We start from the raw sequence: 18,057 nt of genomic DNA, 5'->3' as shown, positions 1-18,057 counted from the left end.
GTTTTCCTTGAAAACGCTCCTCGTCCACACTATCGTTTTCAGTCGTTTTCACAGAGTTGTATGTCCACACTGAAATGGCCAAAAATGCTTACGTTCCTGTATTGCGCATGCATGAGGCGCAAGACGATTCGACCTGCCTCATTTCTGTCTGCCGTTTATTTACTTTCCGGCTCTTTGAAACGTGGCGGCAAAATGTTGAAGAAAAGCACCGAGTTTTTTAAACGGACTAACAATGAGGTGGAGTTGTTGCTGCGACTAACACAAAAGTACAAAGTTGCAAAAGCGAGTGGGGCTTTTGCATATAATATAATACTTGCTTTATTAGGGCTGTCAAAATTGAGAGTAAACAAAACAACTGCTGTATAATGCCCTCCGCTATCTTAGGTTAATTGGTCGCATGACTGCATCACATGACTTAAATGTGTCATCGTTTTCGAAAAAGCTTGGTTCGTTGGCCACACTGCGACGCGAAAACGGCGTTTTCAAATGTATATGCTTTGGAGAGCATTTTCAAAACACTCTGTTTTCCTTGACCGAAAACGTCGTCTCAGTGTGGAGACATAAGATTTCAAACGAAACGTATTAGTGTGGACGTGGCCTCAGGCGTGTCTGAACTTGTGGCTTTGTGCGTGATAGGGAAAGTTAACAAAGGGGGTTAACTTGTGTTAGCCCTACTTATCAAGGATTGAAAAATTAGCAAAGAGAACTTACAAATACAAAACTGCATATCTAATAGAATACTTGGCATGATGTTATTGAGTCATTCAGCAATGAGTAGTTTTGTTTTGCTTGAATTGGAACCTTAATTGGAAGCTTTATGAAAATACACGCATCCATCTGTGTCCTGTGTACATAAGACACAACTAACCGGGAAGTCTGTCTGTAAGAACATTCATATGTGCAGGGTCAGAGTAAAGTTATATATGTTCCACATTACCTTGTACTGCAAGGTTAGAATTATTTTAGCCTCTCATGCATTTATTACTAAAAAACGTTTTATTTTAGGCAAAATAACTCAATGGACTAAATGACATGGACTTCCCTATAAACATGAACTGGCTTTGTAACTGAAAACACAAAAACACTCCTAACAACCAAACCCAAAACTTTACTCCACCGTCTTTCCCCAATGTGTGTGTCTCAGTGGACCTCGTCACTTAAGTGACTAATTATCTCACACGCTGTGATCATTTCAGAGATGTCTCTGGAGACTCACACTCCTGGGAGTGGGACAGGGCACTCACAAACACCAGTAAACAGTCTTATGACGATGTCTAATGCTCGTTCTGCTGAAGCATCTGCTCACATAGAGCTCAATATTTTGGAGGTTTTCTTCAGGACACACACACACACACACACACACACACACACACACACACACACACACACACACACACACACACACACACACACACACACACACACACAGCTGCTTGGTCGGTTGCTCAGTTAGTTTTGTTATTCCAAACCAGCTGTCTGCTCAATTTCCTAGAGTCAGGAACATCTGTGTGTGCCCTCCCTCCTAATCCCCTCTCACTATCTCTCCTCTGTCGTCTGCCCACACACTCCTTGTATTTTCATTATTAAGAGCGTATCAGTGTGACAGGTAACAGAAATCCAACTTAAGGGGAAAAACCCCTTCAGAGCTGAGTTAAATTGGTATGGCAAGCTCCACCGTCAGCAGTCCTCTATGTATGTGCATTTTTCTGTGTGTGTGTGTGTGTTTGCCTCTTTATGCTTGATTTTGTGTGTGTGTGTGTGCATCTTGGATTCCTCTCTGGGGAAATATGTCTTTCAGTATTTTTTATAGTATTTATACATTTTCATTCTCTCTATCTCCGTGTATATCGGTGTACTGTAGCTTTCTAGGCTATTAGGCTGCTGACTGTTGTATACAGTACAGTGCTGTTGGCGGGCCAGAGATAAGCTGGGGGATTGCTTTGCCGCTGCCGCTTTGTTGGAGCTGTGATGATGTGCTTCTGTCAGCCTCCTGAGGTGTTTCTGTTGTTGCATGCGTACATACATCTTTATATAAGAGAAATATGAAGATTTTGTCAAGTCCGTGGGGCGCGTATACTTTCCTTTGAATCCCTTTAGGCTTTTTAACTGTTACTCAGAAAATAAGTTAATTAAACACTTTGGCCTTTCATAAACTTTACCTTGATAATTTAAAATGTGCAGCTCTGCAGCCATGAATGTTTTACCTAAAACTGGAGCTGTTACGAGACAGCAGCAGGAGGCTAGACATCACCGGTTTGAAGCTCTGAGTGACTCTTTAAGTGGACTCACAAACCTCATTAAAAATGTCACAGTTTGCTTTTTGTTATAAAAGTTGTTCACTGGTTTTATGCGGTGACTCTACAATGAGAATGGACCCAGCTCAGGGGACTTGAAAAATAGAAACAACTTGACTTGTTTGTTAAAGTGTTACATTATTACAAATGGTGATTTTTGTCAGACATTGCTGGGCAAAGTAATCACTGCACTTGCCAGAGAGGTGCAGTGATTTATTTATCTTTTGGCAACATACATAGAAAAATGGTATACAAGTGAACAGTTTTTGATTGATTGATTGATTGATTGATTGATTGATTGATCATACTTTATTCATCCCGAGGGAAATTGGGTTAAGGCTGCCAGCCGTGCCAGCGCCATCTTACCCTTCCGACCATACATACATACATTACACAAACATCACATGGGGAAGACAGGCCAGTTCAGTTTCAGCGAGAAAATAATTCATGCTGATCTATGAAGGATAGCGTTCCATTATGTGTTTTTCTATCCAGGTTTTTATTTGCTTTTATTGCATTGGAAGTGTGTTTGGGATCATTGTCACTCAGCTGATGGTACTTTTTTGTGTTCATAGGCTCTAGTGTTTAAGCTTTTTTAGCTATAAGCTTATTTTGTGAAAGGCATTTCTGTAAAAATGGTCAGGTACAAGGACTGGACTGGAAATCAATGGAAAAAAGCAGCCAATCTTCTTCCTAGCGGTTTATATCCCGCGATGCAGGTCCGCTATCTTGCATGCCTTCCTCCGCTTCTTCCTATCAAGGGCGTCTTCTGGTGTAACATTCACAGCCTTCATATCATCCGTGATTCGGTCCATCCAGCGCTTTTTTTGGTCTTCCTTGTGGCCTGTTTCCATCCAGATCTAATTGCTGGGCTGTCTTTGCGATGGAATTTTTAACGCTACGGACAACATGGCCGTACCATCGGAGCCTCGCCACTCGCATCTTGTCTGTGATTGGTGTCACTCCCCATTGTTTCCTGACATCTTCGTTCCTCGCTCGGTCAAGTCGTGTGAGACCCAGAGGCCACCTCAGCATCTTCATCTCCATGGTGTGAAGAGCTTGTTCGTGTTTGGTCGTCGCTGGCCAGCACTCTGATTGGCATTCTCTTGTCACATAAGCTTTTGCCAATGTGACAAGCCAATGTCCAAAGAAAAACAAAGAAATACCTTTAAAAAAAACCTGGAGAACCATTGCTCCAGAGAATAAAATGCACATGTTTACAGTATGTGAACAGGTATGTGTGCGTACCAGCAGTCCACTTGGATAACTTTACTCCTCTTATTTGTGAACTTGTACCTGCCTGTGATTCTCAGCAGCTGTTCTCCCTACGGTACCTTTGTTTGGAACCACAGGAAGCTCCTTCATCAATACCTGTCTCACTCTGTCTAGACGTTCAGACACTTGCTGGAGGTTCTCTCTATAATTACAGTCTAGCTGTAGATTTTCTAAAACCTCCCCCTAAAGAGCCATTGCCACGAGTTTATTTGAGCTCTGTTGGGCCTTTGGACATGCTGTGTAATTTATTTTCAACCTCTTTTATTTGTCTTGGCTCATGTCTCTCTCCCTGTCTCTCCCTCCTTCTAGCCTCAGTCTATTAGTCTCTGTGTTTGTTATGTGTGGTGGCAGTGAAATAACACTGTTAATTTGCTTTTGCTGAGGTGAAAAAACAATCCATCTTACACCCATCTTCTGGAAAAAAAAAAAAGAAAAAAGATTCAGTGCTCTGACTTTAGCGTGTTCTGCCGTTCTTTGCTGAGGGAACTGGATTAGTTGACGTTAATAGGCTCAGAAGCGCCGCTTCAGGCTCTGCTGGGATGACTTTAGCGAGTTAGCAAGCTACAGTAGTGCAAAGAAACAATAAACTCTATCTGAAGAGGAAGTCGGAGTAGAACAGGCAATGGTGAGAGAAGGGGAGTTTATCATTTTGACAGAACAGTAAGAAGATTTCTGAGAAAGAAAAATGTGGTTTTAAGTGCACATGAAAGGAAGTATATATGCATACTCTAAGAGAGTGCATACTCTGTGGACGTGTTGTTGTCTTTCAAGCAGACTATATTGTTATACTCATATCGCATTCAAAATTGAGATTCATTGTGTTTGCATGGTTGCGTTGTTCAAAACAAGACATGGAACAGCTGCCAGTGTCAAAGCTCACCACAGAAGATGGCTCTGTAATATGAGTTTTTCACCACAGCGTGTCCTTTGGACATGTCTCAGTATCTTTTCATCTTTGTCAATGCTCCTTCTCTCTTTCTCTGTCTGCTGCAGCCCTGTCCGTGTTGCGGTCAAGCGAAGAGCAGACTCCAATTCCACAGAATAAGTTCATGGGCGACATTGAGGAGCTGGCTGCTAGCTATGAACGCAAACTCATCGAGGTGAGTGTTGTACTCATTCATACTGCTACAGAGAGAAGGATCAGCGTCAACTGTTTTTAAAGCTTGTTTATAATAAAAACCAGGAAGTTTCCAGGTTCCCTCCAGTTTATCACATGAGCGACATACTGTAAATGTTAGTTCCTCATGTTTGAGACATTGCATTGCTCCCAATTTTCACACTTTAAGACAATTATTGTGCTAACAAGAGAGATAAAATAACAAATTGTATTTCTGGGTTTAGTTCCAGAGCGGTTCCCTGTGTTTTCTACCACATTACTAAATACGGATCAATTCTAGCTAAACTGCCATTTCAATTTGTGTTTATCTAATAGTTAGCAAGGGGACTCCTGTGGTTGTGAAAAGTAGTCAGATTTATTGAAGTCTATGAGAAAATAATCACTCGATTTGTGACCTCAGTTAATGTTTTTCTGCTAAGCTTTTGCTCGACCACTAGTTTCACATGTTCAGTTTTTTCCATTGCTTCAGGCCTTTAAGGATCTATAAAACTCTGTGTGAGGAACCTGGGAGTGGTCTGCACAGCACTTTTTGCGTTTGATAAACGGATCCATGCTGTTGTTAAAACGAGCTTCTTTGCTCTGCTTCAGAGGGCATCCATGCCCTCAGTTTGTCTCGACTGTTGCGTCTTTATTCAGTCTGTCACTGCTTGTCCTACTGCAGCTGCTCAGCTGTTAAACTGGCTCATGCGAGCAAGACCAGATATCACTCGTGTTGGCTTCCTTAGATCTGCCTCCCGCTGAGTTTTAGAATTGATTTGAAGATTTTCTTGTTTGTTTTTAAGCCATTACATGGGTTGGCACTTGTTTACGTTTCTGATCTTTTAACTTTGCTCACTCCCACTAGATCAATGAGGTCTGCTGAGCAGATGCTCCTAGCTGTCCCAAGGTCTTGATTAAAACATAAAGGAGATCAGGCCTTTGCAGTGGACCAAACTGCACCTTCACATCAGGACCTTTCCAAAATTAGTCATTTCTGAAACTCGTATGAGCATTATTTGGCTTTTAAAGCAGACTGAATGCTGATTTCTGTTTACTGCTGTTGGATTTATGTTTCACCCCATTTTTGTCAGAAGGTGGGTTCTTTCTTTCTTGTTAAAGCACATAATGAGGGCGTTATACTGTGAGAGAGTCCAAAAATTTACATATAGAGAAGTAAAATAAAAATAAGACTTTTGAGAATTTTGCAAAAGAGTAGTAATAAATAATATGTACACTAAATCTTCAGTTACGTGCTGGCCCTCAGTGACTTAAACGATGGCATCTCTGGCACTGATGCTGCTCCTCCCAGCAGAAAGCAGCAAAGTAGATGGGAGTTACAACCACAGACTAGTAGAAGATCTCCAGCATCTTGCTGCACACATTAAAGGATCTGAGCTTCCTTAGAAAGTAGAGTTTACTCATCCCCTTCTTGTACGGAGCATTGCTGTTGGTCCTCCAGTCCATTCTGCCATTCATGGCAGTGACCAGCTTTCTGTACTTGAACTCCTGCCCACCCTTAGTGCAGCCAACCACTGCAGGGTCATCAAAGAACTTCTACTGGTGGTAACCCAGTATTACTAACCACCACCACCCAGACATACAGACTGAGGTTGATCAGTTTTGTTGTTATCTTATTTCATATTCTTTTGTTTGTCGAACAGTTTGCACTTAAATGTGCTTCTACATAAACTTCACTTCACTTCTGACTTCCCTACAGTATATTATTGAATTTAGTAAATGATGATGGTCCTGTTTAGACTAAAGTAGTTGATAAAGTGGGGAAGGTTTTAGGGTTTTCCCCACACATGCCTTGCGCTACGCTGTTTGTTCAGTCTTGTATTTGTAGGATTAGGTAACCAGTTCCACCCATCTTCAAAAAAATGACCATGACTGGCACGCTGTAGTACAGAAGCTGTAATGTGCTGTGACTGTGGCTATGTCTGTCTTTGAAATGAAGCTTTTAAAATTCCAACCACATAAACCTTGTTGCGCCTCAATTCAAAGAAGTTGATTTTTCACTCTGAGTTTTATTCTGTTTATTTTACTCGGAAGGATAAACACGACGTTCCCGTCTGCATTTCACTCTCAGGATCATCTGCCGGTGCACGAGTTTCAGAAAGCTTCTGTTTGCTTTAAACGAACGGGGGAAGTCACAGCTTCTACCTCACAATACAAAGTGTTCACTTACTGCATATATTATCAAAGTAAATGAGGTCATGATTTGCGTTAATACCTGCATTCAGAGCTTTTAGTTTTGGGGGAAAATGTCCCCAGGCTACTCCATCTAAATAAAGTAGAGAAATTGGACTTTCTGCATTTGCATTGATTTAAAACCCATAACAGTGCCAACAGAGCTTTCCCCCGAGCAGGTTCTTTACAAAAACATCAATTGAGGATCTCAGGAAGCTCTATAATAATAGGACATAAGGCATAACTCTGCCTGCTGTGTGAGTAATGATGACAGCTGTGTCCAGTTTACTGTTAGATTGACCAATATGACAACACTCCCAGTAAGAGTGTATTCTAATGGGTAGTGACACGTGTGAGGGTGTCTGCATGAATAATTCATCTGAGGTTTTATATTTTTTTAATAAGAAATAATTCAGTCTGTGTTTCCCCAAACTGTGTCCTCATTTATTTATGCACATGCATGTATGGTGCATTTTTAATGATGTTTACTTATTTATTTGTTCGTTTACCGTGCTGTCAGTGTCATTTGGGCCTTTACAGCAAGCCCGGAGGACAGTGTGGAGCACAATCACCCTGCAGACTCTGTCCTTCATCCAACTTGGTATAAATTATCCTGTCGTGCAGGATGCAGGTATTTTCCTCGTCCCTGTTTGGTAATAAGTTGCAGAGTAGGGATCTTGTAAAATGTGACTGCTCTGGTGAGGCTAGTGCTTGCTCTTTAGATAACAGCAAACCACAGAGGAAAATGGAACAAGAAAGACTTGCAGCTAACAGGAGATACAGAATGTTCTTATTATTGTTCATCACCAGTGCTGTCAGCTGTCTCCCTTAATAGGACTTACCATAATATTCAGTGCAGTGGGATATTAGTGTGAAATAGAGACGGGCAAAGCAGAAAAATGGCTTTTTATGGAAAATAGTTAAGTTACTCTTATTCAACATATTGCCAACAAGAAAAGTCCAGCAATCACTGGAGTGCTGTGATTGCTGGTTTGGGTTAAGCTAGGTGGAGTAAGATGGCAGAGTCGGTCCAATCTTGCACCAACATTCTGCCTTTTCTGTGCACAATGAAGACAGCAACATGCAGAGTGATTATTGGAATTATCACAGAACACGAGCATCCTGTCTGGGCTTCATGTGGCGACTGAGGATGGGTATCGTTTAGGTTTTATCCGATACCAGTACCAAACCGGTACTTTTGAAACGGTGCCGGTGCTTAAACGGTGCTCGAACCGGTGCTTAAAGAATGGAGAACACACACTTTGTCCAAAAACCTCTCATGTTTAGCTGTTTTTTTTGTAAAAAGGCAACAATGTTAGCCTTTTCTGCAGCTATAGGGCATATATGGTATCACTTTTGGCTGGAAGCAGTGCTTAATCAATTGAAAAAACACAAACTTTGTCTAAAAACCTCTCATGTTTAGCTGTTTCCCTCTTTTTCTTTGGTCATTTTAGCCTTTTTGGCCAGGGTGAAGGGAGCATCTGCCATCAAACAAGAAGACAGCTGCATGTAACTACGACGGTGTTTGCTAGTTCACCTTACATGCATTAATGTAATAACGTGGTTAGCCTACTCAACGTAAATTACACACGAACAACATTAAGCTACTCACGCAGAGAAGAACGGCTGCTGCTGCCATCATCATCCGTCATCATTTCTGCTACACTGGCAGGGCTAGGGGCCAGGACTCTACTCTTCGGGTTTTTGGGGGATGTTGCTAACTCCGGGTCCGATAACAGGCACCACACCCGCAGTAGATGTGCTCGGTGTGAGGTCTCGCAGCAAGCTATCAAATACGGCGCATTTCTCGGCTTTTAACAAAACGCTTATGCGTCGCCAGGTGTTTCATCGGATTCGAGGTGTTACCTCCTTTGCACAGTATCACCTTAAAGCACTTGTTGCAGGCTGCTGAGTTTGCATCTTTTGCTGTGAAGTACAGCCAGACTTTTGACCGCTTCGCCTTGGGCGTTTTTAATCTGTAGCTCTGCTCTAAAAGAACGTACGTAGCTGGGCCAGCCTACTACGCTCGCAAAGGTAAAATGATTGGCTGGAATCCAAAGTGTATGACATCTCAGGAAAAAAAAGCACCGAAATAAAGCACCGAAATGTGCGCTGCTTTTCGGTCTGGTTACTACCGTTTATGTCAGAACCGGTGCCATAATGACACCGGATACTGGTACCCATCCCTAGTGGCGACTAATTGATTGTCAGGCACAGCATCAATCACACAGGAACGACAGTTGAAGCAAACACACATAAAAAATCCAAACTCTGTGTGCATTGCACGTGACACGGTATCAGCTTACTTTTAGTGCTGACCATGCTAGCATGCTATAGCTGATAAGAAATCCTCTAATAAATTCAAGGTGGAGTTTGCAGTCTACAGTGTTTGTTCTGGGAGAACAAATACAGATGAGTAGAGTGACTGGCCGCAGGAAATCTCAAAAGGGGCCTGGGCCTTTGCAACCCTAATCTCACCTTAACTTAGATTTAGTGTATAGCAAGTGTGATGTCACCCGCTGGTTTGTTAAGCTGTGTCTTTGCATTTTGAAGCCGAATGTGATGAGTGAGGTGTGGATCTGATTGTAAAAACACACACTTCAGCAATTCCAAAAGAGGCAATGAGGCTATCCTGGATAATCCACTTTTCTGCCTCCTAGCATGGCCAGAAATTACAAAACGCACTTAGTGTTATATTCAATAAACTTCAAAATGGAGACGGAGCCCATAAACTCATCAGGAAGTTGTTTGCTGTATTCACAGACAAAAGCAACAACTGGGCTCATGGCTGGTGAGCAATAAAAATAATTGAATTTATTTTTATTAAAATAATCTGTTTTAATAAAAACAATAGAGTAAAGGCGCTTCCATATTGACCATACTTTTCAGTCCTGACAGCTCAGTCCATCTTTTGAATGAATGAATGAATGAATGACAGCTTTATTTGTCGCAAGCAGGTTGCCCTGCAGCGAGATGGTAACCCCCCCCGACCTTACACACATAACACAGACATCACATGGGATTACAAGTCGGAGATCGGTAGCGTTACAAGAAAAACACTGAAATGTACACAACAACGGGAAGGTACAAGAGGAAAAAAAGAGACCTCCACTCATGCTGTGCTTCCATGGTAGGACAGCACGAGAACAGGAAACAAAAAAACTCCTCTGCACAAAAAAGCACATAAATGTCCACAGCACAACATTATGGAAGACATGACAAGCCACAGGGATGGGTAGGGGATGAGGAGTAACCCCAGGCAACACAGCAGCCATCCTGCGACGGCGCCGTCATCTCTTCGACAGCACGGGCCCGGACCCGCCTCGTGTTCCCAGGGGGCAACAAGCATCGAAGGCGTTGGAAAGGGAGGGGGGATGAGTGAGTGCTTATCAGTGTAAGTGTATGTGTGTGCGTGTCCATAGTTCAGTCTGTGATAAATGCACCGCTCACACGAGCTGAAACTGCAGCGCAGCTTCTCCTGATATAAGAATTTGACATTTTGTGATTTACACGAGCAGCTGTCAACACTCCTGATTCCACTGTCTCCGTTCGGTGACTGAGACAAAATCGGAGCAGCCAAGTTATTGATTTTTGAAAATGTCACATCAAGCCTTGTTTGATACATAAAGGCCTCACTGAGACAAATAAATACTGGACGGGGCTCAACCTTCATTAACCTGTGAAACACGCCCGTGTTTCTGACCTATTTGAGTTTTAATTTAATGATGCAAATGCCTCGTATTGACTTTAACTTTGCACTCAGAACTCGATGCTCGTTTCCTTTTCATGTTGCCTTTGAAGCTGTGCACAAGGCAAACCTCTACAAATGAAAGTAATTTAGTGGTTGCTCAACAGGGTAGCTTTTTCCTGACATGCAGGTAATGATGGCCTGTGAGTTTGGTTTTGGGCTTGGGGTCTTTTACCAGAACCAAGCATGTGATGTCTTGTAAAGGCATGAAGGGCAATGAAGCCTCATATGGCCATTCCACTGAAGCTACTGATTGCACCATTCAAGGCAGCAAATATGATTGGCTGGTTGCTGATTACTCCAAAGAAGAAGTATTTCTTTCTGCTGATACAAAAATCCATTTGTTATAGTTTCAGTGAACTCACTTTAGTTCAGTTTATCATTACAATAAAACCACTTTTATTAAATGTCTTTAAAGCTGCATTAGCTGGTGTTCTGATAAACTGGCAAATGGCTTCCCCTGAAGATCAGACAGAAGAACATAATCACCTTAGAGCCTTATTATGGCAGTTTCAATGGATCATTAAGTAATTTACACAGATATGGAGCCATACGGCATTCATTTGGACTATTGTTTCTGAATTTTAGTTTCTACCAACTCATCTTGTAAAGCCTAAGCAGGTAGTATACAGTGGGTTTATCAGACTTCCTCAGAAAGCGCCTGCCTTCTGGGGCTACAAATGAACATACTGACAGTTGGTGGACCATTAAATCAAACAATGAGCTACAAGAGTCTAAAAGGCTGTGAAGAGAAATACACCGACAGCAGCCTGTTGTTACTGATTCTATTAGTATGATCAAAAACATCCACGATGATGCCCACAGGAAACAAAAATCTTACCAGATGTAAACTTTGCAGACCTCTCCTTAAGGTAGTTTCCTTGAACACCTCTGAACTTCCTCCCAGCGTGGCTGCTAGTTTGAGATTGATCCCTGCAAGACGCATTCTTAGATTTAGAATATGCACTAGGGCTGCCACGATTAGTCGACTAGTCACGATTACGTCGACTATTAAAATCATCGACGACTAATTTAATAGTCGACGCGTCGTTTGAAGCTTTGTAAGATCCCAAAAGACGCAGGAATAAGTAGTAGGATTTAAGAGTGTAATAACGGACTGAAACAGAAGATGGCAGCACTGCATGTACAAGGATGCCAGCTGCCGTTAAACCCCGAAGAAGAAGAAACTGTGTCCCAGAATTCATAGCGCGGCCCTGCTCAGTTTCCAACAATGGCGGCAGCTAGTTAGTTTTAATATTACTCTTATTATTCTTTCTGGTCACAAAATAAACGTTTAACATATTTTCAGGCGAGAATGTAGCTGTGTAAACCTCAAATATCTGCTCAGTTTATCAAGACACCACATATATTCAAAAGCACTCTGACGTTTTCGGAGACGTCTGTTACCCAGTAGCTCGATAGCTAGCCGGGGGCAAGGCTCACTAGAGCCCGTGAGAACACCGGACTCCCGGAAAATCGTTTTCAAACCCACCGCTGTCTTTCGCTACTCAGGTTAAATATATTTAAGTCACTTAGATAACTTAAAAATTTTATTGTTTGGTTTTTTTCAGTATTTTATTTGTTCCTGAGTAAATCAGTTTGGCTGAGATTAAAGTTACAGTTTTTACACAGCTGAATAAACATCAAGCAGACAGCTGATTATCAGAAGTGTGAGATGCTCGAGAATATACTCCGGTGTCCCGTTATACTTTAGGTAGCAAGGAGCAGACGGCTGAGTTTATTAAACTCCACCGAAACAATCTGCAAATGTCATTTAAATTTAATAAACTATCATCTTGTCTTTATTTTTAGTTAGCACATACCTTAAACACTTCAAGCTGTAACCTAATGATAGTTATATAAGAGCAGATGCATGCTGGTGCAATAAGCTGTGCGTTTTAAGTTCAATGGATGCATGATCTGAATAGTCGACTAATCACAAAAATAATCGGTGACTAGTCGACTATCAAAATAATCGTTTGTGGCAGCCCTAATATGCACCTTGCAATTTTACCACAGCCCTGCCAAAGAGAGCAAACATCAGTTTCTGTATCTCAGTGACCAGCTTTTGCTTTGAGGATCATCACCAGCGATGAGAGCTGAGTTTCCAGCTTTTATAGACCGAACAGGATTTATCTGTGAAATAGGCAAAAGTTTCTGCAGTAATTTGAAGGTGTTGCGTTCAGGCCCAGACCACCGTCAGGAATGTTAATGCACTGTGTTGGACACTCAACGCAGAGTCCTGCTGTAACATCCTGAGGTGCCTGAGGGGCAACATCTGTCAGGAAATGACCTCAACTGTGGTGTGTGCCATTATGTGTCAGCACACACATTGAATAGGGAGTTGTAGTTGTTTTTTTTTTTAACCACCCAAACACAAATATACACGATATACACAGTTTGTGGGACAGCTGGTCTGTTGGTCATTCTTGCTTGTGCTGTTGCTGGTCCATGAGCCAGGTGTTAAACTAGAGACAGTTGTGTAGGGACAGAAGATGATCACGGTTTGTGTTATCAATAATGGGATGCCACTCTATGTTCTTGGTTGCCATGGTTAAATGGTAAGTTTCCATGTCCTAATTTTTCACATTTTATATGGTCTTGCATGATGAATATGAATATAAACAAGAAAAGTGTCTTAAATAATTATGTAATGTAGGTCAAAAATCTGGAAATTCTTTGATATGGTTGCGTTTGCCTGTCTGCTCTTTGACTAACAGCTAGCTGTGCGTCTGCCTTTCCCATCTCTGTTTTAAAATCATCTCTTTAAATCATCTGTTTAAAATGTTTTTGGTTTTACTCATTCAACCTATAACCAAACTGTCTCAGTGAGTAAGAAGCCTTTGTTTTTGGTGCCACAATCTGTTTTCTCTCATTCTTCACTTATTTCCTTTCATTCTTTGCTGCGTCAATCAGAGGGTGATGCTAGCGTGTTCGTGTGTGCTTGCAGCGCATTCGCCAACTGCGTGAATTCCTATCATAAATCTTCATGAATGTCTGATCAAAGCTGGTTTAAAAAAAGCTATCAGTGTGCAAGAACGTCACCATATCCCAGTGGATCTGTTTCTGAGTGAAATAAACAAAAAGGACATGAAAGACAGACAGATGCAGAGAGATGAAAACGAGGAGAGCAAGTGCAACAACTCCAGGGAATAAAGACATAACCATTTTAATTTGCATCTTTATGGCATTGTACTTCTCTTTGTCTGTGAATAATAAAAAAAAACAAAAAAAAAAACAACAAAAATGCTTTGAATAATGCAGTAAAGATTTCCACCGAGGTTTCTGAGAAACACCCAAACTGCATGACACCGATCTGTGAGTGTTGGGCGATAAGGAAAAGGTGGGCAGGCGATGATGTAACACATCGTCTTATCAGCGCATGCAGGCTGTTGGTGGCAGGCTGAAGGTGTACAGTACAGAAACACCTCTATGAACTTATCAGGCTTCCAGTCATGCACACTCACCAGGATGTGACTGTTCGTTTTTAATTATATTTTTTATCAATTGTGAAGCTGATCCGACAGAGCACTTTGCAAAAGTCTTGAGCCAGCTTTCATGTCCTTGTATTTTGCTTCCAAAGAAGCAGACTTTCTTGTAATATCTTTAAATGGCCTTGAGCAAACAGTGCAATCATACCTTTAGATGAATAAGCAAATAATACCAGAGGTAACAGTTTGACAGCATAAAATAGTATTTTTGCAACAATGAGGTGATTCCCAAAGAACCAGTAGCTGCAAATTTAGAATAAAATGTTTTGGGACTCCAACTTCAGCCAGGGGTGTTGGCCAATCTGTCAAAATTGCAAAACTGCAGAGAAAATCGCCATTTTTATAAAAAAAAAAATTGATCCTATGCAATACTATCTCCCAATGCAGTCCAAGCATAACTGGGTAGAAAAACATGCTATCAGTCATGGATTGGCTTCCTCCAGAGCCCAACCTTAACATTACTGGAACAGTGCGGGAATTATCTTGACAGGGAAGAAGCCTGGAAAACTATTCTTGCAGCCTATCCTTACTGAAATGAAAGATGCCTAAGAGTTCAGGCTGTGTTGAAAAATACATGTGGTCATACCAAATACTGACTCAAGTTTGTTTGAATTCCAAAAACCTTGCTGAATCTTTGCCTTTCATACTAGGTTTTAATATTTTTGCACATTTCAATAAATCACTGCAACCATTTTCCATTTTCCTAGCAAACTATAAAGAAATGAAGAGAGACTTGGGGCTTTTGTGCAGTACTTTAGCTCACTTAAAGTTAACTTAACTCAGCCATTCAGGATGTTTTTATTGAACATTTTGCACAAAATGTCCTCCTATTAAAAAAAAAAATAAATGAAGGAAAAGAGTTTTAAAGAAAAACTCTTCCTTAGTTATGATTTTAAAAAGGGAGAGTTTAAAGGCTACTTCTCTTTAGGCAATTCAGATTTATACCTGGAAACCTCTAAGCCAGTAGATGTTCAAATACTCCTTTGAGTAAAATCAGTTCTTTGTGTTTCTGAAAACCAATTTGGATATTTTTAAGAACCTCTTATTGTCGCCTACGAATAGGCGGAAGTCTCATTTTAAAAAAGTGGAAACGGTGGGCAACAACAGACTGCTGCGACTCTTTTTATCATAGGAATATGCTCTTTTTACAACGTTCCCACCTGTCACCTGACAACCCAGCCCAGTGATGATCCTTTTCATGAGAACAGCCACATCTAACTCTGCAATATGTACAAAGTGTCCTGCAGTTTCATTCATAAGGCAAAAGCATTATTACTGCATCCATACGTTTAATGTTTCAAGAACAACTTTTGGTAATTTCTTAAAATCTTGAAATCAGAGAACTGATGAGAATCTTGCGGTCAAAGGTCAAGGTCACTGTGACTTCATAAAACACCTTGTTAGCCATAACCACTGAATTTGTACGCTAATGATAAGAAGTCTTTACCCAGATTAGATTTTAAAAAATGCACACAAGGGCACTTTGCAAATGTCAGTTTAATTAAATCCAACAAGTGCTGCTGAAGCAGATCAGATATGTAGAGATTTCTTTTTTCATTTCATTTAAATATCCCATATTTAGGCATATAATTGCACGTTATAGACAGAGATTTAACTACTTATGTTTTTAGAGGCTTTTAAAAAAAACATAAAATTATTTGTTTTGTTAACAAAATGTATTTGATAAAAATCCAAAACAGGCTTTTTAATTTTGGTAACCATTAATCAAACTGGAAGGTGAGATTAATAATTATGTAGTAATTAGTTTTTGGAAACATTTAATATTTCTTTTGTGTCTGAAAGTCGTTTGAAAATTGCAAATTTTTAATTTAAACAGCCAATTTTTGTCCTCATTTTGAGAGCTTGGTACATCATACAGTAGTGCTGTAATCTAACTAGGCTAATCCTCTGTGCACGATCTGATATCGTCGTGTTGGTGTTGTTCCCAGATCATCATACTAAATGTTGTTCCAGGATCAACATTGCAAGTGACCAATCAGAATGTTGTGACGTCATACTTTTGCGACTTCGGGAAAAACCGCCGTAAAACAAAAAACTGTACTTAAGCTGCGAGAAACCGTCTCTGTCCGCCGATCAACGGACCCTGACCCTAACCCTAACCCTAACCCTTTAATAAACGGTAAGCAGAATTGATATTGTCCTTGCAACATTGGAATTTCATAAATGCACGAATGGCTTGGCGCGCAAAAGAATAACGTCACAAGAATGTGATTGGTCACTTGCAATGTTGAACCTGGAACAACATTTTCATGATGATGTGGGAACAACACCAACACGACGATATCAGATCATCCGATCCTCTGTCATCATTAGCCAGATTGTTCAGTAGTGATCTGTCACGTCTTACACTACAGATATTTTTCATCTTGTTTCAGTACGTAGTGTGTTGAGTATTTTCTATCTGCTGTACTGCATTGATAAGTAGAATGAGATTGCTGTTGCAGGGTAGAAAAGACATATAGGTCGAAACTTCCAGTGGGATCAGGGATTCTCCCTTTGATCCACAAGCTCATTAATTAACCATAAACAACATCAAGAACAAGTGCAACAATTACAAGCTACTGACTCAGAAGAGCGATATTAATAACCAGAAAAATATGAACCAGCATGCTTCTATAATTCTCCTTGTCTTTGCTGTGTAATGCAAGTGAATGTGACCCTTGAGTAGCCCAGATATTGCATAATGCATATTATTCTTTCTCAAATAATGCAGGTGAATCTGCTTTGAAGTGTTCAGACACGCTCTGAGCACAAAAACCTTTCAGAGCATTAAATTCTCTCTTTTATAGGAATTATGGATTTCTTTGTTCAGATTGGACTGGTAAGCTTTCTCATGTCTTCGATTGCATAACCTTAATGCACTAATGATTTCAATTACTATTTGTGGGCATTTTTATTCATCTTCAGATGAATCATTCAAGACCTGTAATGCAGTCGAACACCAGACCAGCATGAAAACACAGCGTACCTGATGCAGGGCTTCAATATGCCAAAGTATATTAATGCTACGCAGCTCGTCTCTGTTACTATCGAACTTGGCTGATGATTCCTGGAGTCCTGAGCGTTGCTACTGTACTGAAGCTCTGCAGCACCAGAGTAAGATTTGAAAAGCTGGTTGAGTCAGACTCTAAAAGGATTAACACAATTTATTTAGCCAGTCTTATTATCTTTTCACCAAGGACAGGTTCCTCCAAGTTTCCATCATTTTGCCTGCTAATCTTCACACGATGCTGTTTATATCAAAGACACTGGCAGATTTATCACTGAACTTCTTTGCAGTTTTTTAAAACAACTGGATCATTTCAGTGGTTCACAACATTTATTTTGTTGCCTGAAAGTTACAACTATCACCTGACACGTGAGAGGTGTGTTCTTAACCCTGGAGAACCCATGGGGTCAGAGCCGACCCCATTGGTTTTCTAGGGAACCCATGGGGTCAAATTTGACCCCATGGGTTCTCCAGGGTTAAACAGTGAAATAGGCTAAAACATCTCTATAATCAGCACATTATGCCATGATTTAATCATACTGATGAGGATGATGATGTAAAAGTCTCAAAAACTCACAAAGCTTGTATCAAATATGAAACGCTTGGCTTTAACCTGGATTATCTTTATATTGAAATTTGACAAATATGCAAAAAAAAAAAAACTATTAAATGGAGAAAATACTTTTTCACCACACTGTACATAATATATGTCTCATTCTGCTGGTTTTACACCACACAGCAAACACAGATCAGCCCTTCAGATTCATGGAAGAACAGAAGTCCACAAATAAGAGAAAACATTTATTATGTGTTGCAATAATCTATAACTACCAGCTGAGTGTTCTTTTAATCCACAATCTTCATCCCGACAAATTCCTGTCAGTGTATATTAAAATGTTAAGTTTTGATGGTGAAAGTGACAACTTTTCCAATGTAAACCTAATCTTAATCCA

General features: G+C 40.6%; 1 protein-coding gene across 1 annotated transcript in view; it reads left to right on the top strand.

Annotated features, from left to right (window-relative positions):
- Window positions 1-18,057, top strand: part of snx29 (sorting nexin 29) — a 148,465-nt gene that overhangs the window by 74,479 nt on the left and 55,929 nt on the right. Inside the window, exon 15 of the mRNA XM_084938170.1 lies at window positions 4,563-4,669. Coding sequence (XP_084794296.1) covers window positions 4,563-4,669 — 107 coding nt within the window. The remainder of the gene's footprint in view (window positions 1-4,562; window positions 4,670-18,057) is intronic.

The sequence above is a fragment of the Perissodus microlepis genome, chromosome 8, assembly GCF_051167445.1.
Source record: "Perissodus microlepis isolate ML-2025 ecotype Zambia chromosome 8, ASM5116744v1, whole genome shotgun sequence".
In the NCBI taxonomy this organism is placed as follows: domain Eukaryota; kingdom Metazoa; phylum Chordata; class Actinopteri; order Cichliformes; family Cichlidae; genus Perissodus; species Perissodus microlepis.
The sequence above is the reverse complement of the archived record's forward strand: the minus strand, read 5'-3'. Positions and strand labels throughout refer to the sequence as shown.